At 43.3% G+C, this 23,226-nt stretch overlaps 1 protein-coding gene and 1 long non-coding RNA gene across 3 annotated transcripts; one reads left to right on the plus strand and one right to left on the minus strand.

The window, feature by feature from the left end:
• Positions 1-1,372: 1,372 nt before the first annotated feature.
• Positions 1,373-22,115, minus strand: LOC119167206 (uncharacterized). Its single transcript, XM_075890079.1, has 9 exons — positions 21,424-22,115; positions 21,104-21,362; positions 15,612-15,832; positions 14,935-15,063; positions 10,345-10,455; positions 9,054-9,233; positions 6,435-6,728; positions 4,570-4,679; positions 1,373-1,528 (listed from the first exon to the last, which is right to left on the minus strand). Exons 1-9 carry the CDS (start codon positions 21,601-21,603, stop codon positions 1,513-1,515), a joined length of 1,500 nt encoding a protein of 499 aa, XP_075746194.1. The 5' UTR covers positions 21,604-22,115; the 3' UTR covers positions 1,373-1,512.
• On the plus strand, positions 8,095-10,452 carry LOC142803857 (uncharacterized). Of its 2 annotated transcripts, none has more exons than XR_012894334.1 (3): positions 8,095-8,419; positions 8,958-9,260; positions 10,317-10,452. It is a non-coding gene; the product is annotated as an uncharacterized LOC142803857 (long non-coding RNA). The 2 variants fall into 2 exon arrangements; XR_012894337.1 differs by having other exon boundaries at positions 8,098-8,419; positions 9,116-9,260.
• Positions 22,116-23,226: the final 1,111 nt, after the last annotated feature.

Consider the following 23,226-nt stretch of genomic DNA (forward strand, 5'->3'; position numbering starts at 1 on the left):
CAACATACCATGCGAAATCCTAACTAAACTCATAATACCATCATTGCCAAAGAACATGCACCCAGAGCACAACAAAGGTAGAAGAATCAGTAGAGCCAAAGTTATGCTCTGAACATCTGGACTCTATGAGGAGGCGGTCTTCATCCATGCAGTGCGCTATCGAAACTGTCGTCGTTTTGTTGCTGTGGTTGTAGATCATACGCACAAATGCATAACCATCGCTTCAATCAGCACAAATCACATGAACATGGCAAAGGAGGCCGCTATCGCGCTCGCCGTATCTCACCACTGATGCCCAGTTTATTATCAGCGACTCACAAACAGCAGTCCAAAATTTTGCAAATGATAGGATCTCTCCAGTTGCATTGAAAGCCCTTACTAAAGGCAAAACCCACTTTGACGACCAAAATGCAAGCATCCTCTGGTTTCCCGACCACACGGAGGTCAATCTTAACGAGGTGGCGCACGACGTTGCTCGAGGTCTCATCTTCCTAGCTACGTCCGTGGTTGACACCACCCGCACGGACTCTCTGTGGAGGAGTGGAAGGAAAGATTTACCAAATTTAACTAGATGACCCAACACTGTAGACTTCAACGACGAGAGTACTCTCTGCCTCAACCCAAGCTCAACAGGGCCCAGTCCCTTCAATGGCGGCAGTTGCAAACAGGCACCTACACTAATCCCATAATTATGAGACACATTTACCTCGATTTGTATATGGCCAATTTGTGCAAGTATTGTAGTAATAGGGCCACACTAGTGCATATTCTCTGGGAGTGTCCAGCACTGACTGGCAATATGAGAGACGCAGCCTCCAATGAGGACCTTCGAGAGCGTTGGCGGACTGCGCTATTCAGCTCAGCGCTAGATAATCAACTCTGGGCGATCCAAGATGCCAAAGAAGCTGCTGAGAGACATGGTCTCTTGGCCGACTCCTAGGCGGGAACCCAGCCCAGAGTGAATAAAGTTGTTCACTCACTCCACACTGGTGAATGACAGAGATCACAAGTCTGATGGTGGCTGGTGACCAGGAAGTGGCTTATAGAAGCTGATAAATGCCCAAACTAGTGCAACCCACCTGTTTTCCCATCAAAATTTTTCACAATAATTGCTGTTTACATCCGTTAGCCTTGTAAATTAAGCACACTTCCTGTTTCTGTGCATATGATTGGTTAAAAAGCTCTGCGACTGCAGTCATTCCACCAAAAAACTAAGCAATCGATCGAGCCAAAACAGTCGCCCTTTTACCAAAGCGACCATTCGTGACTATACTACATTAAACTATGGTTGCTTAATGACCAATGAAGGTGAGTGACCACTGTGAGGCACAGCTTGGAATGAGTTTCCAGTGAAGTTGCATCACACTACAAGTATGAAGCAGGCATACATTTTATTTTCCCTTTCCAGAGGAATAAAGCAACAAAATATAGGAAGAAAGGAGGCCCCCTGCTGGCGTTGTCTGCTTGCCCTTCCCAGCCAGCCGGACGGAACCCCAGATGGAAGTGACCGACTCAGTCGAGCATGTCCCTGCAAACGAGCAAGACTTTGTGAGAATCCCTACTCTGCTTCTTCATTTTAAAACTGACAGAAACTCTTCCATATACAAGAAACAAGCAGTCAAGACCCATTCTTTTTATTATCTTAACTTTTCTGCAATGACATATCTGGTGCAATGGCTCACTCAAGCGATGGAAAACTCATTTGAAATCCGTGTAATATAAAAACAGCATCTGCAACTAGCTATTCCTTTCATTACACTAGCTACCATTGGCCTGGCCTATCAATTCACAGCAAAATCAATTGATTGAAAATAAGATATATTTTCAAAGTACACACAAATACCTATACGCCGTAGAGATAAGTTTAGGATGGGCAAACAGTAAAGTTGAAGTTTGGATTCAAAGCAAATAGTAATTTGGTTGAATAAGTTAGAATCAAATAGTTCAAGTAGTCCATATAACATACAATAAAAAAACGCATTTTTGTAACGAGCCAACTAAGCTGAACAATATTTGCAAGAGTTAGAACAAGGCTTGAGCGACACATGCTTTTATATTTCAAATTTTGAATAGCAATAGGGTGCAAGTACTAAACTACAAAGCACTTTGTGTTTCAAAATTTACTATACTTACCACATATATGCCCATACAATAAGCATTTTAACTTTAAAAAATATAAATCGAGACAAAATAAATGTGTACATTTAACCTTAAAGTGTGCATTGCGGCAGTGCAAATTTCTCCTGAATGAGTCATTTCACAGCATAGCACTTCCACTCTGAAGTGAAACTACTTTTACAAAGACTTACAAAAGTCAAATATATGTTTGTGTGTTTACTTCAAATAATTTTATTTTACGTCTAAGCAAATTTGAATACTGTACAAATAGTCATTTGAAAATAGCTTTCCAATATTCTCCCATGCCAGGGATACTTGTCACTGCTTCTAGGGGAGGGAAAAATGTTTCCTAACTGGATGGAAGGTACGGGGCATCATGCATATTCATTTGTTGTGTAGCATTAGGACTGCCACACAGATGACAGGCAAAGGTGGGTGACATTCTATCACAATAACGAATACCACCCTTAATTATTTTACTCCATAGCAAACATAATCACATAGGTGGCAAAATGTGCTTGGACTTGAAGCAAACAAATTATGTCACAGTACACACTGCAAGAAAAATTTCAAGAGTGCCTGTCTGTCCTTGATATTAAGCATTTCTGTAGCCCTACGTCAGAGTTGGCAGTTCTGCTTGTAATAGGTGAATTTGGACTTCTTTTTTTGGTGAGTATTTTACAGTCACTTGCCACGTTTTTTTGGTGCTCATTTGTATTTTGCAAGAAAATATAGTTACTTTAGGAATCATCATGTTCTCCAATAGGCCATTTGCAGCTCATTAATAGTACACTTGTTGATGACTTTGAGTAGTCGATTGTGAAAGTCAAAAATGCATTGAGGTAATCAGCAATTGACGTTAATCATGCAATGGCAAACATGCATTCAACCGAGTGCAGACTAACTTGGAGACAGTGCTAAAAACTAAATATGTGCTTCCATTCAAAGTATCAGTGCATATTTTCGCTGAGCAAAAGAATTGGTGTCATCTGTTCAATTACCCTTCAAATTAGAGTAATTTCAAGAATATTTTCAAGACTTCAAGATTAGATAACTTTCGGCTTATTTTGGGCTTTCTCGCCAAAATCACACTGCTTTTTGAGGGCTTCTTCAGAGATATTTATTCGCTTGTAAGCTAACTATGATCTGGCAACACTGCCCTATTTGAGACTACTCAAGCTGTTGCTTCTAGATATGTCTAATGAATGAATTCTTCCCACTAATATGCTAATGTTGGCAGGATGCCTTTGACAAAGATAGGTAAACATATCGAGAAATGTTGGCCAACCTGTCTGAAGCACAAAATCTTGTTTGCACGTCTCTAGCATATTGTGCTTCCAATCTCTGGATCCCATTCTTACGTTGCTATTGTTTAAAATGTAACACAATAAATACTCGTGTCTAATCACTGACACAAATTTCAGTAGTTTACATTGAAATACATAAGAACTTTTCTTTTCTCCGGGTTTTGTTTTTGTCTGGAAAAAAAGGGGAAGCTTTTTTTTCACGTTTTTTTGTCTGAAAAAATAATGTTTTCACAGTTTAGCACATCTCTACCACAGTGAAACTACCTTTACAGGGGGTTACATGCAAATTAAAGGGGTACCGAGACAAAATTTCGGGGCTGAGATAGTCTGCAGGGTCGATTCTTCTGAACATTCGTATATCATCTGCAAGATATCAACAGCGGATATAGCTTAGAAGGTATTTTAAATTATTTTGAAGTTTGCATGAGTGACCGACTCTATAGCGTTATAGACACCTCAGAGGGGACCTCCTACTTCCCTCACGTCACCATGCCGCGGTCTACAATTCAAGTTATGATGACGTCATAGCCACCATTTTTCTTCTGCCCCGTTAGTTACCAAAGTTTGTATTTCTCGACGGCTGGTTGCGAGTGTGTGGCCGTGGCGCACGCTTGGAAAGTTTTGTGTTTGGCAACATTCCAGTCCCGTTTCCTATTCGAAAGTAATTCTTGATGCGGACCGTGTGGAAGTGTGTCACAGTTGTGTGCTGAAGTGGTCAAGAGCTGCACACACCAGGTGGTGACAGTTGAACCTAGTTTTTGGAACTTTCTCAAACCAAAACTGAAGCTGATTGATAATGGGGGGCCTGTAATTAATTATCTGTCACGTGCTGCAGCAAACGATGTGTCGTGTCATGACTAACAGGCCCTAGCAATGCATTGCAGCAGGAAAACGCGAGGCCAAAGATTTTGTGTCAGAAACCGTTTAATATACATTTATTTGTTCATTTCGAATACTTGAAAATTTTCAACAATTTAAATTCGAATGAAGCAAAGTAAAATACCATAATATTTGTTTGAACATTTGAAGTATTCAAATATTTGTACAAGCCTGCTAATAGAGGATCACTCTCCACACACAATCTTTGTCGACACACATGCACAGAGACATACTTTATACAACCGAACTGGCAAAGAAAACTCACTCATGAGACCGGGACTTCCTTACGAGGCCGGGACCCCAAGAGGGCGGCAAGGAGGGCTGCAAGCGAAGTTGCTCTCGCAACTGAGCAGTGGCCAGGGCAAGGCGACGTGACTGCAGGGACAAGACACGTGAGAGGATAAACACACAACATGACTTAAATTTATCAAGATGTCTTAGGCCCCAAGTGGAGCACAGCAGAGCACGAAAAGCACAACGGATAATGACAGGGAAAGATAACAACACTTGCAGACACACGTGACATAATTGAGGCCTACCACATAAGTAAGTTTGACGGTACAGTAGTCCTATTGCACAAAGAGATTGCGTATCTCGATTATTTTTAAGCTGTGTACAGGGTGACAGCCCAATCAATAACTGACAAGAATTTGGCTGGCATTGTATTGCAGTAGTTGTTATCTGCACCCTACTGCGCATGGCTATTTTTTTCACATATGTATGTACAGTGTCAATTCTTATGAAAGGAAACACGGCGAGGCATGGCCTGCGCGCTGCAGCGGCTGCTGGCAGCACGTTCGAGCAGAAGCGATAGCAATTACATTCTCCTCTTGTGTAATCTCGCGGCGAGCAAAACAAGATGTCAGTGCTGATGTGGAACCGCTGGCAAGATAGCAACCCCTTCCCCCTTCAAGGCGATTACCGGCTCTCGCATAATCGCCTTCAAGGGGGAGGGGGTTGAAATCTTGCCGTTGGTTCCATATCAGCAATGAATGGTTGTTTTGCTCGTGGTGAGATGAGGCGAAAAGAGACTGTGGTTGCTATCGCTCCCCCTTGAACGTATGATTAGCAGCCGCCGGAGCGTGCAGGCCACGCGCTCCCGTGTTCCCTTTCATAAAAATTGACACTGTACATCGCTCTGCTATTAAATCATTGTCGAGAGTCAACGCTGTGTGTTGCTTCCTTCCTTTGTCCTTGTCTGTTGCACTGTTCATACATTCAATTATGTCCTACCAAGTTCCCCAAGTTTCCGCACTTCACAGCAGAGCGATGCAGCCACTCGAAAAGAGGTAATCATCATCAATCGCACAAGCTTGCTGCATAGTAAATGCAGGACAGTGTCATATAAGATGCTCAAGCGTTTCACAGGAGCCACAAGCTGTGCACAACAGACTGTCAACACACCCTTGACAGTACAGGTGTTCGTGCACCAACACCCAATAACCTTTCTTCAGTCATATTTGTTAGCTGAATCTTGATCCAATAAGCTGCCTCAGCAAAAATACGCTGCCTATTAGCACAGCATTATTCTGGAAATTCATCCTCCATCTAAGTTGAACTGTCTTCGAAACATGCAGGCTTAAGAAGAGAGTTACACTTAAATTGAGGAGAACACAGCGAGGCATGAATGATAGGTGTAACCATAGTGGGTCAGGAAACAAAAGGATGTTCAGGTCATACTAGTCAAAATCAAGAAAAAGAAATAGGCATCGGCAGGACCCATAGTACAAGGCAAGATAACCACTCGTCATGAAGAGGAAACAAACTGGATATCAAGATAATGCAAGTATGCAAGGTATTGGAGGGTGAGCTTATTAAGTTAGGTGGTAACACGAGATTAAGAGGTTCGCAGTTATCATGTGGGCACGGCAAGTACAGGACTGCGTTGTTGGCAAAACATGGGAGATCCTTTTGCTCAGTAGTGGGAGTAATCAGGCTGATGGTGATGAATGGAGAAATCATGACCAGGCAGTCATTCAGGAGAGGACCGTGGCATGATGCGCAAGTCATCATCAACCAAGGAATGTAGCTGGGGTCAACTGTTTAGGACTTGTTGAAAGATTGGCTTTAGCAGCATCCCTGGTTTGCCTTTTGATTACATTATTCTAGGTATTTCAAAAGAATGCAAACCTGCTCTACAAAGAACTCCTTCTGCTGTGCCAACTGTCGGGCACGTTCTTCTTTGTCACGCAGCCGAGCTGCTGCTGCCTGCAGCCGTTGCTCCCGGTCGGCCTCGATCCGGGCCAGGTTACGTCGTTGCTCGGCCTCCCGTTCGAGTCGCTGACGCAGAGCCTCGCGGCGCCGCTCCTCCAAACGCTGCTGCACTGCCTGACGGGCTCGCCCATTGGCAGCCGCCTGGTACTCGGCCACTCGCTCTCGCCACACGTCCAATGCAGCGTCCATTTGGCGCTGCTGCTGAAGCACCTGTGTCACCAACACCAACATGGCTGTGCTACCCCAAGTGGCATGTTCCTCAAACAATGTCATGCAATTGCTAATTAAACAAAATAAACACATGTATAAACACATAAACACACAGGCCATTTGGGCGTGTCGGTAGTTCCATAGAGTTTTCTAAAATTAACTGGAGCGGACTCTGACGCTATCGTTCAGCGATCATGGGAATGATGGGTAGTACATGGATTTGCCTAGTCTTTATGCTTGCGGACTGCGAACGCACTTATGGCTTCATTTAGTGCAGTGTTTCGGTTTTGTTTCGAATAAAAGAACAAATTGTGTTTAACATTGTGCCCTGATTTGAATGGGTGAGACTAAAAGATTAAGGTGGTGAAGTGCAACTGCTGTGTGTCATTGCATAATGAAGCAGCTCCAAGCCACGCAAAACCGAACAGAGCCGAAAGTACGAAAATTAGCCATATCTTTGTACTACACATCATTCTCATGCTCGCTGAAGCGCAATGCGTTGCAGCTTCCATCGACACTAGCACCAGAGTTCCCTCTTTTTGTGTATTTATAGGAAACTCTATAGGTAGTTCATCGTACCCCAGAAGCCATTGTAGACTAAAAGAACACGATTCCTGTCTTCATCTTTTCTCATGTTTGTTTAGTGCGCTATGGTATCAGAAGTACACTGCTTCATGCACAATTACTGTAATGTTCACTTCTCTACTGATGCCACACTCTAAAAATAAAGGAGATATTTGGGCAGGCTTGTGTGAATATTCGAATGCTTCGAATATTTGACCGAATTTTACTGTAGTCACATTCGCTTCGATTTGAATTGAAATTGTTGAATATCTTGAAAATGAACGAATAAGTGTTATTAGTCATGTAATCTTCTGTAAAAGTGGTTTCACAGCTGTAAAGAGGTGCTGCAGCATGAAAACACCTATTCGAAAAAAAGTCTGCACTGCTGCAAAGCCCCACTTCAAGGTTACCAACATATTAACATCACACCTATTCATAATTTTATTAAGGTTAAAGGCTTGTTATACTGGCTCATATGCCCTAAATATAGTAAATTTTAAAACATGACATATTTTACAGGTTATCACTTGCATTCTACCGAAAGTAAAATCCAGTTACAATTCAAAGTTCTTTCCACTTCCATTGAACCAAAAAGAATGGCATTTGCACAGGCCTTGTTTAAATTTTATAAAAATATTGTGCAGGTTTGTTGGGTCATGACAAATATGCCAATAGTATTTCTTTAGAATGAGGGATATATACTATTCAAATTGATTTAAATTATTCAACCGATATCACTATTCACTTTGAATTCACATTGAACCTAAATTTTACTATTTGCACAAGACTACATTTAGGGCATCTTTCTATGACACACAGCAATCATCATCAATCTCGCATGCTTTCCATGTGGTATTGCCACACCCAGTTTTCCCAGGTCATGAACACTGTGCGCACTAGGAACGTCTTATAGGATTCTTGATAGGAAAGTAGCAAGCACAGTTTTCAACCAAGGAAATGCAAGCAAGACAACTATCAATTATTTTTACGCGGCAGAAAGGCTCCACGAGTACGCCTTTTTTTCTCAGAATGAAGGGTACTAAAAGCACAATAGCTAGGCCTCCTCAATAAATATATGACACGGAAAGCTGCTCCTGGACGGTGAAGACAGAACCATGAAGGAGAGTGTATGTAAATTGATGAGAATTTTAAAATTTTTTACAGTTGTGTTACTTCATGTTTCGATTCCACTTGCACGGTGACAGTGAACTTACTTTAAGTATCGTGCGAGATTCATCAGCAACCTTTCACTACTTCTGTTGAGTTCATTTTTAGTCTGACAGGCACAACCTTCAACTAATAGCTTAAAAAATTACAAGGTAAGAAGTGTCAAAATGGATTTTATTTGTTTATTTGTCTGTCTGTCCAAGAACTTCAGGAGCAGTGCTATTTGCTTCCACAACGATGTTATGACTATCGCGTCATAACATCAACATATCGCGTCATATTCATCAATGAATAACCTCGTTTGATGCTTATTACATGACGAAATTCTAAAAAAATGAGCACTCATAATCAATTCAATAATAATTTTGATTACAAAGGTCACACTTGTGCGGCCAATCTTTCGTGTCTATGGCCAACATAGAAGATTCATTTTTTTTTTTTATTGCTGTAACCACAATCCTGAGGCCAATACTTCTGTCCGTGACATTCGTCTTATAGTGGCATGCATCGTCTCCTCAATGCTCGAGATGCCAGCAGGATACATGCAAGTCTTGAGCAGTCAAGCAACAGCCATTCCTTCGTGCTTGAGCATACCTGTCCACGTCGTTCTTCAACTTGCTGTGCACTGCGACGGGCCTCATTTTGCCTCTGCGCAGCCGCCTGAGCGACTCGCTGGGCACACTCCTGCTCTTTTTGGCGAAGTCGTTCCTGCAGTTGCCGACGCCGAGTCTCTTCCTCAGCCCAGACACGATGCAACTTCTGTTCTGCCGTTGCCTGAAGGAAGGAAGCAAAGACAAACTGGTACATCAGTAGTTTACACGTTTATATATCAAGCCTGAAGTGATATTCTTGAGTGATAATTTTCAAGGATGTCCTTGCTTTTGCATTTTGCAACACTTTTCATGGCTAACACTCAACACATCAGAGCCTATGGCTAACTTTATTCAATGCGAAGCATGCTGTTGCAGTGTAGTTCCAGACATATGGCTGCCTGAAGATACCAACCAGTCTGGAGCGGGTCACACGAGGTATCACAGGAATGAAGGTATCCCAACAAATAGCAGCAAGATGGCAAGTTGGGCCAGTTGAATTACGTTCATGTTTGAAAACTTGGCTGAAACGCACTGAAAAGACACAGACAGAAGAAGCTGACAAAGACACCACTTACAAGGTATGTGCTGTTTTTGTCAGCCTCTTCTGCCCGTGTCTTTTTGGTGCGCTTCAACCAAATTTTCAAACTTGTAAGCGCTGTCCTTGTCAGCCTCTTCCTTCGTGTCTTTTCAGTGTGCTTCTACCAAATTTTCAAACACAGCCGTAACAAATACAGCCCGTTTTCAAGCCAATATAGTACTCAAATGATGACATGATGACACAGCCCCCTACCAAATATATGTTTTCAAGAGAGGGAAACATCAGTGGACACAGTGACGTTTGTTTTTAATCTGACACTAACTTCCCAAATGTTTGCATGAGGTATGCTGGTGCAAGGCTCTGGACACAAAGTACAGGGATGGGAAGTCGTTCAATTAAAGTATTGAGATAATTCACTATCAAAGAAAGCTACGGAAATGTAAGATGATGAACAGCACCAGAGTGTGAGAAGAAACCAGGACAGAAAGAGCACTACTGATGCTAACTGCCTTGGTATTTACTTGAGGTATGCTGCACAAGGCTTCTCCATTGTCTTGCTTTGATTAGATGAAATAAAAAAAATTTACTCTCTCTGCTGGCCACATAGAAAATGAGCCACGCTCAACCACATGGTAGAACTCTTTTAATCCCAGTTTCTTTTAGTGTTTTTGCGCCATTCATTATCCTTTGCTATGATGCACCAAAAGGCCTAATTTACTGTTGCAGTACACAAGTGTGTCTGACTCGAGCTTACCGACGTTTGTCGAGACGTGCTCTTGTGCCTTTCTTCAGCTGCCGAAAGGGATTCACTGTCCAAGAGCTCACAACTGCTGCTGGATGTCAAGGCCTGCCGACTTCTCCAACGCTGCAAAGCAAAGCTGCTGAGCATCCACGTTTCATAAAACAATGTTCTTGTCATACATAATACTTGGTCCCAAATTTAAAAGAAAAAAGTAATTGTCAAAAGCTCGTGAGGCTATCCTCTGCGTGCATTAAGAAAACAATGCAAAACTAGCAGAAGTGAAATTCCAACTGTAAGAGGCAATATTGCGAAAGACAACGAATTGATGCCTATGTATCTCATCGATGCATAGCAGAAACGCAAGAGTATGAATTTTAAGCGTTCTAAATCATAATGTGCAGTCTTACTGCAAACAAAATTTGTGCAAGACCAGAAAAGTAGAAAAGATATTTATTTCACAATAAAGAGAGAAATCTGTAGATATCCCTTAAAAATGGATCAATTTTCATCTTGTAGTCCTCATGTATTGATTGTAAAAAAAGGTAAGGGATCCAATTACGAAAATAAAAGAGAAGAAAGCTAGACAGAGGTGTCGTTCTGGACTCTCGTGTCTGTATTTAGATGCCATACCTTTTCTTTCTATTATGAATCCTTTGTAACTCACTCTACGGTTCATAAGTTTGTACTAGTTTGTACATCATTTGCCCATGACAGCACAAAGTGCAAAGAATGTGCTGGATTGGATGCCCAATAATTAGAAAGACTTTATGGTATTAACATGAGCCCAGTACATGCAGTCAATGCATAAGGATGTCCAAAATTTTACACACTGAAGCTCTTCACCATCTAATTTTCAAAATTCGCGGCATAATTGCAGATCTGAAATGACATTAGTCAAAGCCACCGCTGTCGCCATTTCGATTATCTCGGAGCCTCAAATCAGTCCTATTGTGTGCCGGTCCGCTCGCAGTTGTTGCAGTCTCCGAATGTCTGCTTCGCCGCAATGCAGTTAAGCTACACTGTGAATCATACGCCACACTTTGTGGTGAAGCATACGAAGAACGAAAACGGGCGCACAGTCTTCAGTCACAGCACGACCATTAAGACACTTTATAAGTGTGCTGGAGGATCTCCATTGCTATTTTGTATGTGGCTGTGGTGGTTCCAACCCTTTGAGGAAGTAAAAGTAAAACGACATGCTTTTATTTTTTTTTTCCTACATATAACTAGATTGTTCTGATGATTTTGCCAATTGTAGTGACTCCAAGGAATATAATGTCTACTGTGTAGACTACACCAGGTGCATTTCTGACTGTCAATGCCCATTTGCAAAAAAAAAAAAAGCAAGCCAACCCCATGCATGAGCTTCCCAGAGCTCTCATTTGAAATAAAGCATGACACTTCACCATCATCCACAAAAAAATAAATAAATAAAAGTAAACAAAATAAGATACTTGCCGAAAGAAACAAACCAAAACTGACAGGCCCCAAGGTACTCTAACATGGTCTGCACAGAACAAAATATCAAGCCATGAGCATGCAGCAGAGACGAGACAAGAGAACTAGCCAATTTTCACAAACAACAGGGTAGCAGAATGCGGATAGTGACTCAAGCACACCATACTAACTCGTACCTTTTAAAACATGAGCGGAACAGTCAATACTTCCTATTGCTATATTTGCACGAATATAACTCGGGCAGCTATGATACAGAGGGGAGAGTGGAGCTGTCTTCCGATGAGCCAAAATATACATAAATTTCAACTAATACTCCTGCACACTATTCCCAACATTACTAAGCAATACTATTAAGCACATCAGTGTCCAGTTCTCACTTGCACTCATTTTCTCATTCTGCGCAACAATTTTTTTTTACATTACAGCACACTCTGATCAAACAGAACCTAAATGGACTGGAAAAATGTGTTACATTTAACAGGAGTTCCACTTACTGAGAGATCAACAGAGTAGCATAGTACACTTACAATACCAATCATACTAGAGGCAATCATTCTACCTAAGTAGCAATTACATCGAAGAGATTAACATTTATTGATAATTTAGTGTACAGTACCATCCACTGTTAAAGGGCCACTCACAAGGTTTGACAATTTTGAGCTGACAAGCGCAATGCGTAGACGAGGCGTTCATGATCACATCTGCCTAAATTTGCAACGCTACGTGCCGCGGAAATGGATCAAATTTCAAGATGAAAGCTGCTCCCCCTCCCCTCTGCCAGCGTACGCGTAGAGAATGAGGGCATGACGTGGGTGTAGGAATGGCCCTACGTACACGGCAATGCGGTGACGTTGGTCCTCTACGTAGATGACGCTGTTCTGATGTTGTCAACAGTATACCACGTGACATGGCAAAAATTATTTAACACAACATGTGTAGTTTATGTATTTGTTGCTTCGAGAGATGAATAAAACTTGAAACAAATAATGAGATGCAATAAAAAATTGTGCGCGCTTTTCTCACATTTTTTTACCGTGAAATGCTACGTGATGCGGGGCTAATGTGCTAGCGTTTCCCATGCGTTCGGTACCCCGCGAGCACATTGAGCAGACAACCGTCGTGGAACGCTCCTACGCATTCGCGCACTCATTGTGCTCATCTACTCTACCGCGTCTAAGCCAGCGTTTCCAAACAATTCCGCAGAAACAGGCAGAGGACCACAAAATAATGCTGGTCAACAAAGCAACGCCGCTCGCAAGCATGGGGGCTGGGCTTGTTCGGGCACGTCATGCGCACGTCACCTCTTGGTCAGATGCCGGAGAGGGCGGGGAAGAGATTTGGCTTGAGAAGGCTACGCGGAGGAGCGGCAAGGGTTTCGAGCTCGCTTCCTCTCATACTCGTTTCGCGCCGCTTCAAAAAACCTGTTTTCTCCGCTCGTAATGAACCGATTCGAAAAATGTTTGTGGCAAAACGTTCCTCATCGGACACCCAACAACTTACACTGTCTGACTAAAATCGGTATGGGGCCTGGTGAGTGGCCCTTTAAAGGGAACATTTCAATGATGACCTGCCATATTGTGGGCCCCATAACTGCAAGTAGACCTATGAACACTGTTTGTGTCCTGTACCAGTCTATCAAAAGGAGTTCGAACAATCAAGCAGCAGTAATTTAATACAAACCTAAGACACTATGTTTTTGCCAAAGAGCAAAACCCCGACATGGTGCACACGACAGTGTTCCCTTCAACTGCGAACCTGTCTGTACATTCTTTGAAATTCTGTGCACTATCAATCTACTGAATGTAGATTTATTATTATTATCACTGCAGTTGGTGCAGTGAACTGCAGATTAACTGCAGATTAACTGCAGTTCACTGCAACATTTTTCAAAATGTGTTAGTGGAAGGAGTTATTTTATCATTCTTAACCCTTCAACTATTCTCACCATAACATGGTCTACGGGGACACAAGAAAAAAAAATAACAAAAACTGACTGGATTTTGAATTGTGCACTATGGATTTCTTGCAGTGGTATTTCTAAATAACACTGTACTCCCATACAGTGCAACATTTTGTGGGGGTGCTAGTGAAGAAGGTAATGTATTTCATTACAACTCATAAAGCTTCCCTAACTGATATTTTCTTACACGGAGTGCTGAATTTTTTTTTTCTACAGAAACAGGCAGTCAAACTTGACTTAGACCACCAACACTAGAAGAAATTAAAGTGGCAGATGGCCAATTTCACTGATGTGTACAAAAAACAAAATGTCATGTGCTAACTGAAAATACCACTTGCATGGTTCCGTGTCCACATTTTTACACCAACTTACATTTGCACATATTCCCCTACTCTTCTACTATAATATTCCGAGCGGGCACCCCCCCCCCCCCCTCCTTCCTGTACGGTGAAGGATAGTTTAACAAGATTTTGAAGGAGGCCCTTGCTCAGTCATGGAGCAAAATTCAAGAAGGCGACAAAAGAGCCACTAAGAATAGGGAATACACACCCATGCTTCTAATTAAATGCTTCATTGAATACATTTAAACTCCCTGTTTTAATACACCCTCATCAGCTGAATAAAAACAGTGAATGATACTGACAAAATGGTGGAAGGGAAGAAGAGGTCGCATATTTTAAATATTTTCAATAGAGAGAGAGGAGGGGGGCTTGCTCCGAATTGCATGATATGCTATGCTCATGCAACAAGAAATCGGCTTTTCTGTAGAGCTTGGTTGTCTTGGGGTACAGTTTAAAAAGCACGCACGGGTTCATTTTTTATTTTATGTTCAGAAGATCGCTGCGAACACCATGCAACATATTTTCTCTTGCTTATATTCCTAAGGAAGAGTAATGAGAAAGGGAGGGCAAAATGGCCACATTATATTCGTGCAAATATGGTATCTTGAACAATGCTACAGCAAGCCAGGAAGCTAACACTGACCTGGCAGGGAATTCCAACATTCTGCCTCAAAACTAGCCAGGCAACAGGGACTACATGCACTTATTCAATCGTGCTAGTCATGCTACCTCTTCAGTGAATTCACAATGCCAAAGCACAATGCGTTTGGTGTGGCTTAGCTGAATCGATGGGCTGTTCACTCAGGCGCATTCAGGGCCCCAGCATAGTGAGACGCAACCTACCTTGTCACGAGACTGCAGGGCACGCTTTTCCTTTTCCTGATCCCAGGCACGATGTGCCAGCCGGCGCTGTTCAGCTGCTTCTTCGTCACGCTGCCGCCGCTGGAGCATCAGCTGCAGTAGCTTTACATCCTGCAGCCCGAAACTGCCATGATTACCTCTTACTTTCTATATAGCGCAAGTACTATTCATGTATCACATCTTGTTGCATTTAACATGTACAATTAACTATTTCCTTATTGCAAGTCAGCTGGCAAAATTTCTTAGGATGCCATGATTTTGGTAAGCACTGGTTACAGTTGAGGATAGACGAGTGATTATAATCTCGCATTTCATGTTGGATAGGGATGGAGAGGACCTCCATTAGTGAAAGCTGATAGGAGGCTTATGGTAAAGCACTTAAAAATAAAAAAATGCTGTTCTGGATACTATGAAATTCTACCCTAATGCCAAATTCACCGTGTTGTCAGCTTTTACTGGGTCAGTGCATTGCTATGGGCCCTCCGATAGGCTCAAAAGGTCGATGTGGTGGAGGAGTTCAACAACATAGCTGCCTCAAATAGACTCGGAATATTGGCATGTGCCTCAATCTTGATTTGGTTACCCCCAATCAGATCCCTGCTTTTGCCACCAAGGTTCACGTCAGTGCGCAAAATGAATAGAAGATGATTGGTCGTTACCTTGGCTGGTAGACTGGGTTTGTCCACCCACGGAAGCAGTGAAGCTGGCACCGGGACCAATGGTGCTGGTTGCCTGAATGGGGAAGTAGGTGTTGACTTGCTAGCGGGTCTGCCTTCTGTGCTTGATCCGGGTGTGCTGCCTTCATCAGAATCTCCTCTAGCCGATGAACTTGGCTCACGAGTTGTGCTCGTTGAGTCATCTACACTGCCATCATCTTCATCTGCAGGAGATTGTGCAAGGTAAGTGGTGCATGAGTTACGTTACGCTGATGGTAAGGTGGAAGAAGGGTAATTGATCAAGGACTCCTTTTGTTTGTTAGATACCACTTAATTAAAGCAATGAACAGTGAAGCCAAAGAAGGCATAGGTGACGTTAATTGTAGTTTTTAATGCAGTGTAGTTATTATGGCATAAATGATAAGGAATTAAAATGGATGAAAGAACACCCTTTTTGTCAGTTGGGCACGAACCCATATCATTCAAATGTTGAAGGTTTCATCATCATCATCATCAGCCTGACTACGTCCACTGCAGGACAAAGGCCTCTCCCATGTTCCGCCAGTTAACCCGGTCCTGTGCTTGCTGCTGCCAATTTATACCCGCAAACTTCTTAATCTCGTCTGCCCACCTAACCTTCTGTCTCCCCCTAACTCGCTTCCCTTCTCTGGGAATCCAGTTAGTTACCCTTAATGACCAGCGGTTATTCTGTTTACAAGGTGTCTCCTGACGGGAAGGGTACCAGAGTCTTGGAAGAACGCTAACATCATCTTAATACATAAGAAAGGAGATGACAAGGACTTGAAGAATTACAGGCCGATCAGCTTGCTCTCTGTAGTATACAAGCTATTTACAAAGGTAATTGCTAACAGAGTAAAGAAAACATTAGAATTCAATCAACCAAAGGAACAAGCAGGATTTCGAACAGGCTACTCAACAATTGACCACATTCATACTATCAATCAGGTAATAGAGAAATGCTCAGAGTATAACCAACATAGCCTTCATAGATTACGAGAAGGCATTTGATTCAGTAGAAATATCAGCCGTCATGCAGACACTGCGGAATCAGGGCGTAGATGAAGTATATATAAACATTCTGGAAGAAATCTACAGGGGATCAACTGCTACCATAGTGCTTCATAAAGAAAGCAACAGAATACCAATCAAGAAGGGTGTAAGGCAGGGAGACACAATCTCCCCAATGCTATTTACCGCGTGCTTACAGGAGGTTTTCAGAAGCCTAGAATGGGAACAGTTAGGGATAAGAGTTAATGAAGAATACCTTAGTAACCTGCGCTTCGCCGATGACATTGCAGTGCTGAGTAACTCAGGGGACGAATTGCAACTCATGATTACGGAGTTAGACAAGGAGAGCAGAAAGGTGGGTCTTAAAATTAATCTGCAGAAAACGAAAGTAATGTACAACAACCTCGGAAAGGAGCAGCGCTTCGAGATAGGTAATAGTGCACTTGAAGTTGTAAAAGACTATGTCTACTTAGGGCAGGTAATAACCGCAGAGCCTAACCACGACATTGAAGTAACTAGAAGAATAAGAATGGGGTGGAGCACATTCGGCAAGCACTCTCAAATTATGACAGGTAGATTGCCACTATCCCTCAAGAGGAAGGTATATAACAGCTGTATCTTGCCGGTACTTAGCTACGGAGCAGAAACCTGGAGACTTACAAAGAGGGTTCAGCTTAAATTGAGGACGACGCAGCGAGCAATGAAAAGAAAAATGGTAGGTGTAACCTTAAGAGACAAGAAGAGAGCAGAGTGGATTAGGGGACAAACGGGGGTTAAGGATATCATAGTTGAAATAAAGAAGAGGAAATGTACATGGGCCGGGCATGTAGCGCGTAGACAGGATAACCGCTGTTGAAGGTTCAGATTCCCCAATGGAAAAGGTGTGTTTTTGTCCACTCTAATCAAGTTCCATTTATGTTATAATTATTATGTTGTAATTAGAAACTACAATTAATATACCCTATGACTCTCTTGTCATTACCATATATTGGTTTGATTAACAACAATTTCCTTTGACAAATCCTGAAAATCATGTCCCAATCCTGCAGCATTTCCTAGATACATGAAACCACGAAGTTTTTTTTTTTTAAAGAAGTGCTGTCCAAGGGAAAGAGACACAGGTAGACATATAAAGCGATTTCTATGCTGCTTTTAATACAGGAGGCTACAAAATCTAATACACATATCACACATTTTAGAAGCTGAAATGGCTCCAGCCAGTTTTTGAACCTGATATTATGAGACTGGTTCAGTCTATTCTTTAGGGGGTGGCCACAAGGGTTTTAGAAGCAATGTAACTTGTCTTTTCACCCTTAGCTTCCTCTTGACATGATGGCTCGAAGGCCGTTGCCGTATTTAAAAGGCACAATTCCCAGCAAGCAGTTAATGTTCGCAAATGTGTTCTGGACGTGTCACGACTCAGATAAGGGTCTCTATTCTGGATTGATTTCAGAACTCATAACAGAGTTCAAGATGGATTTTATATTCACACCTCTCACTGTTCTCTGCAAGAGCACTATGCTGCATGTGCATTCTCCACACATCATTCCTGTGCTGACATAGTTACTCATGAAAGATCTTGCTTTTGCTTACATAACTAGCTGACCCACCCTAGACACACACCTTGTAAACTACGGGTGCTGTTCTTAAGAAGGCCGAAGGACTGACCTAACCAATTACTCTTTGTGTACAATGTGCAGTACTCTCTGTTTCTTCCTTAAGGTATAAAATAGGTGCAGTGACTGTCTTGCCTCTCAGCAAGAAGGGCCCCAAATGACTGCAGCTGATTTTTCTGCTCTGTAGAGGGAGAAAAAGTCGGCACTGCCGTTTTCTTGCTTACAGCCCCTAAGAAGACGATAAGGAATAAACATCGCACCCAAAGAATAAATGCTCTATCGGTTTAAGATGGGCTGCTTGCCATTTTCCCAGACCAGATTCTTCTTCGACGCACCTTGATTCGTATTTGTCACTTCCTTGTCATGGGTAGGTCTGGTGGTCTGACATAAAAAAGTGGCCACAACTCTTAAGTCCTGGGTGCAGTCACGTTTTATACCACCATTAAAATTCAATGAATCTTTCAAATCGTGTGCAACTTTTGCAATTTCTAAAAACAACAGGTGTGCAATGAGTTGTCATGGACTACAACTTTCCTGTATAAACTGCCTTCTAGCGGATAACTAAAAGTCAATAAGTTCTAACAATTAGTCGCGTCTGTGTCACTATAGCTACGGCATAGTACTACAGCCTCGACATAAACAGGGGCCTGACTGTCAAAGCCTTTAACAAATAATTTGTATCGTACAGAAAATATATGCAGTTGCACTCAACAAGAAAGCTGTAGGAAGTGCGCAGCAGTGGTTTGCCTGCCTTTCAGCGACAGTGGCGTTCATGGGCAAGCATGCACTGGCATTCTAGATGTGCAGTTTTCTAAGCGCCTATGACAGGAAAGGAAACCTTCGTTTGTAATGCAGCATTGAGCTTTCTAGTCCTCCACACCCTCACTTTCATTTACGACCCTCTTGCTACACTATACTATATGCGGGTATGCTATGCACTGCCTCCTTCCTCCTCAACATCACTTCCCTTTTCCACCTCCTCCTGTTGAGACACGGTCTGTCCCAAAGGCTCCCAGAATTTTTATTTTAAAATGTTTTGTTCAATATGACTTTACAATATTTTCAGAAATTTTCGAAGTATTTTCCCTCTGGTTTGATGCACCATTGCCAATACTTCACCAAATCATTGAAGGCGCCCGAAAAGCCACGAACGAGAACCTCCTTCAGTGAGGTCGTAGGAGATGCTTTTACCGTCTCTAGAGTCCCATGCCAAGTTTATTTATGGATTCTTTTAATTATTGAGCAAAAAAAAAGAAGTTTAGTGGTGCCAGATCGAGGCTGTACCGTGGTTGGTTAGCGTTGCCACGCCCACTTCCTTCTTTACACTCGTCGGGCCTTTTCGTATCACTTTCACACAAACTTTCCTCATTTGAAGATAATTCATCAAAATATAATGAACCATTCTTCCGAGTATTCCACACTACTCTGTAATAATCCAAACACCCAATCACCGGTCCTTGTCCACAATCGATGCGCTTCTTGCAGCGAGTCGTCCTTTCATGATTTCAACCAACTTCCTGAGCAATTGTCATTATCAACAAATTCCCGATTTTTCCAAAACTTCTTGTACCACATCAAAGCTTGCCTTTGTTTTATCGCGTCACCACCGTAGGCTTTCAGGAGCATTTTGAGCGTCTGCACCCTCTTTTTACCAATTCACAAAAAACTTGATAGCATGGCACTGCTCCGAAAACTGGTCCACTTATTTTTCTCGACAAGGGTGCAGTAGATACCTATGCGCAAAGCATAACCTGCCCCAACAACTGCCTGCAGGCAACTGAAACCAAACTCATTTCCAAGCTTACTATATTCCTCACTAACTTCTCCATCCGAAGCACCGCCCTGCCAGGTGGCATTGTTTTCTACCAAAAAACTATTTTATAGAATATTCACTCCGCAGCCTTCAAAACCACCCGAGTAGCAGCTCAAGTTTTACCATTGAGTTAAAAGACTACTGTCTCAAAGGCTTTCTAAATGCCTGCATGACATAAGCATAACTTAATGACAACCTTACAGTCAAGATTTAGTGAGTGATAAGAAGCAGCGACTTTGGATCAACCTAACTGACCATATGGGACCACCGTGACAAGAAATTGAAGTCATGTGCTTGAGCTTAGCAGCGCAACACTTTACCTGCTAAACTACCACAGCCGTTAACTACAATTCTAAATGTTACTGCTCATAATTAATGTTACTATAAATGAAATTCCTTATTTTTATCTTAATAATGTAGCCAAATGCTGAGAAAGCAAATAGCTCGGCAGGCAAGACACCAGCAATATAGCAATTACCACCTCATAGGATTTATGAAGTGCACAGTGGTAGGTTCTTTTTTAAATGCACAGTCAATAAGCTTAATCTGAATGCTCTGCAGTGTATTCTGAAATGGCTAGACTCAGACTAGCGCCTTTGGGTTTTCTTTCCGAGATGTCACCCATGCATGCCGACAGATTATCGAAGAATATCGAAATGTCATCTCGGCAAAAGCACCCAGTGCTTCGCGGCTGGCATCAGTCAAAGTAGTCCAGCTCACGCGTCAGAGTGTTCATGATGAGCTTGCCGATGATTGTACGCGCTGTAATGCATATGAACGCTGACATGGGACAAACTCATAGCTGCACTTTGCTGCTGAAGTAAAGTGGAGCAATGAGCGCTGGATGTGCTGGCCACAATACATGGTCCTGTGCACTGACCACTCCTGGACTTCATCCGAGGAAAATATGGGCCGTCTTTCTATTCGATTTGTACTGTAGGGCATAACGACACCTGCAATTTCAGAAAAGGTGCCTCCCTGACGAGTTTCGTGACACAAGCGGCTTGTTTCGGTTTCAGGGGCATGCACGTGCTTGCCTGACGACAGAAGCACCCCGAGCGGTCTGGTTCCGCTACGGCGTTGCACGACACGGCTCCCGGGAGACAGGGATAGTGACCGGCGGCGACGGAGCCGGTCCAAGCGAATGAGAGCTTCTCTTTCGCGCCGGCACCGCGCCAGCTTAGCGGTGCGCTCCCGTTCAGCCTGTTCGAAGAGCCGCCGAGCCTCCTCCGGCGGTACTCCAGGTGCGAGCTCTTCCGCGAACTCCTCGAAGAGTCTCGGCAGTAGCTCCACCGGCTGCATATGTGGGATATCGTGTTTCAGAGACAATTCCTAGGATGACCGCTCGACTCCTTACCTTAACGCCTTGGTTAGCGCACGCTTCCAGCGACCGCGGGCTGGTCAGCACGTAGGGGCAGTCGGAAGCATCTGTCTGGTCGAAGTTGTACAAGTTGAGGTTCAGGTCGTGGGGGCTCAGGCAGTCGCTCAGCGACTGTGCTAGTAGATCGCAGTTCCATTCGCTCGCTTGCGTCGTCATACCGTAAGGCCGACGGGACACTGCCCGATCAAGGCGTGCATGGCGCGGCGGTCAGCAAAGCAAACTAGCAGCAACACTATTTGGCTTGGAAGCACCTATATTTGCAGTCGCAACGGTTGTCCCAGCGCAAGCGGGCATCGTTGACCATCGGCACATAGCCTTCAGCTGGAAAAAGACCGCACTCTGGCCGGGCGCCACGAAGCGGCGAGCTCTCCGAGTGCCCCGCTGGCGTACTTGTCGGCGCTCATGGTTCCTACGGACAGTATATTATGTAGCGGGCAGCTAAGTTAATAATAATGCGAGCGCGCGTCGACTAGGAATGTCGGAAAAGCGCTTGCTTCGCTACCACTTAATCTAGCTTTTGTTTGTGCGTGTAAGGTGTGCGTGCGCAACTCGAAAGCCATGCAGGAAGATGCAGTGAGGACGAGAAGGAATTTAAGGAAAGGAGTGGGGGAAATGGGGAATCCTTAGCACGGGCTTGAGTGGCGAAGCGGACACACCCCCCTGCCCCCTGCTGTCGTTTCAGCTGTTCATTTTCAGAACTCCGCGAAAGGGACGCGTACAACTACAAATTTTTATTTCAGTAAAATAAAACTTTGAAACTTTTTCGGTGTAGTAAAACCATTGCCGCAATATTTGGCACAATCGGAGTTTAGTTTCTTTAGGCCAAAGTAAGACTTTCAGGATGAAAAAATAATATAAAAGCAAACACCGATACGTTGTAGATTGTTTGTTTACTTCAAGGGTGTGGCATTAACCAATTATAAAGTTGCTTTATTTGTTGCCTCCGAGATTGTATACAAGACGACGCGGAGATAGAGTGTACTAGAAGGGTAGGCTGTAGCAGAGACCACGCGAGGCATCCACTCTCTTTAGTCTTACTCGTTAGAGGCCGTATCCATCGCGATCGCGTCTCCTTCACCAAACCCTCTATGTTCTTCACGGTGCATTTTGTAAAAAGAATTTCCCCTTTCCGTGTATCTGCGCGATTGGGCTTGGTCAGTTTGTCTTCCACTCGTGGTCTTCCATTTCCCGTATTTGTCTAGGACATGACCTACTACACTCCTGACCTGCCCAGAGAGCACCTCTTCCAGCGCCCACGTTCTAGTTCATACCTTCTGCCGCTAGGGCCGTCACCTACGAGCGGCGTGGCGCTAGGCAGCACCTGTTCGCTGACGTCACCTTCACTCTTTGTAGTCAAATTTTAACCAACAAAGCACTCGTAGTGCGAATTTATGATCCACAATTTAGAAATATCCAGAAATAATAATACTAAAAGACATTCAGAATTTTTTTTGCAATAAAATGCACGCGACAACGCATAGGCTGTCCAAAATCATGTAAATCCACGGGTTTCCACGTTTGTCAACCAGTGTGCTATAAATTCTTAAGCGCACTGAACAGCTTACTTGACCAGCAATGTATGGGAAGAAATAGTCACATATATGCCGACAGTTCACCACAGAAAGCAGGCATTCTTATACCAGCGCCTACAAAACAACCGTAAAGAAGCAGACGAACAGGTTATAGGTAGCGCCACCTACGGCGAGCGATTGAACGAGAGCGGGGACACGCGCTCCCATAGGAACCCCGCTATCTGAACAGGTCAGGAGTGTAGTAGGT

The sequence above is a fragment of the Rhipicephalus microplus genome, chromosome 1, assembly GCF_043290135.1.
Source record: "Rhipicephalus microplus isolate Deutch F79 chromosome 1, USDA_Rmic, whole genome shotgun sequence".
Taxonomy (NCBI): domain Eukaryota; kingdom Metazoa; phylum Arthropoda; class Arachnida; order Ixodida; family Ixodidae; genus Rhipicephalus; species Rhipicephalus microplus.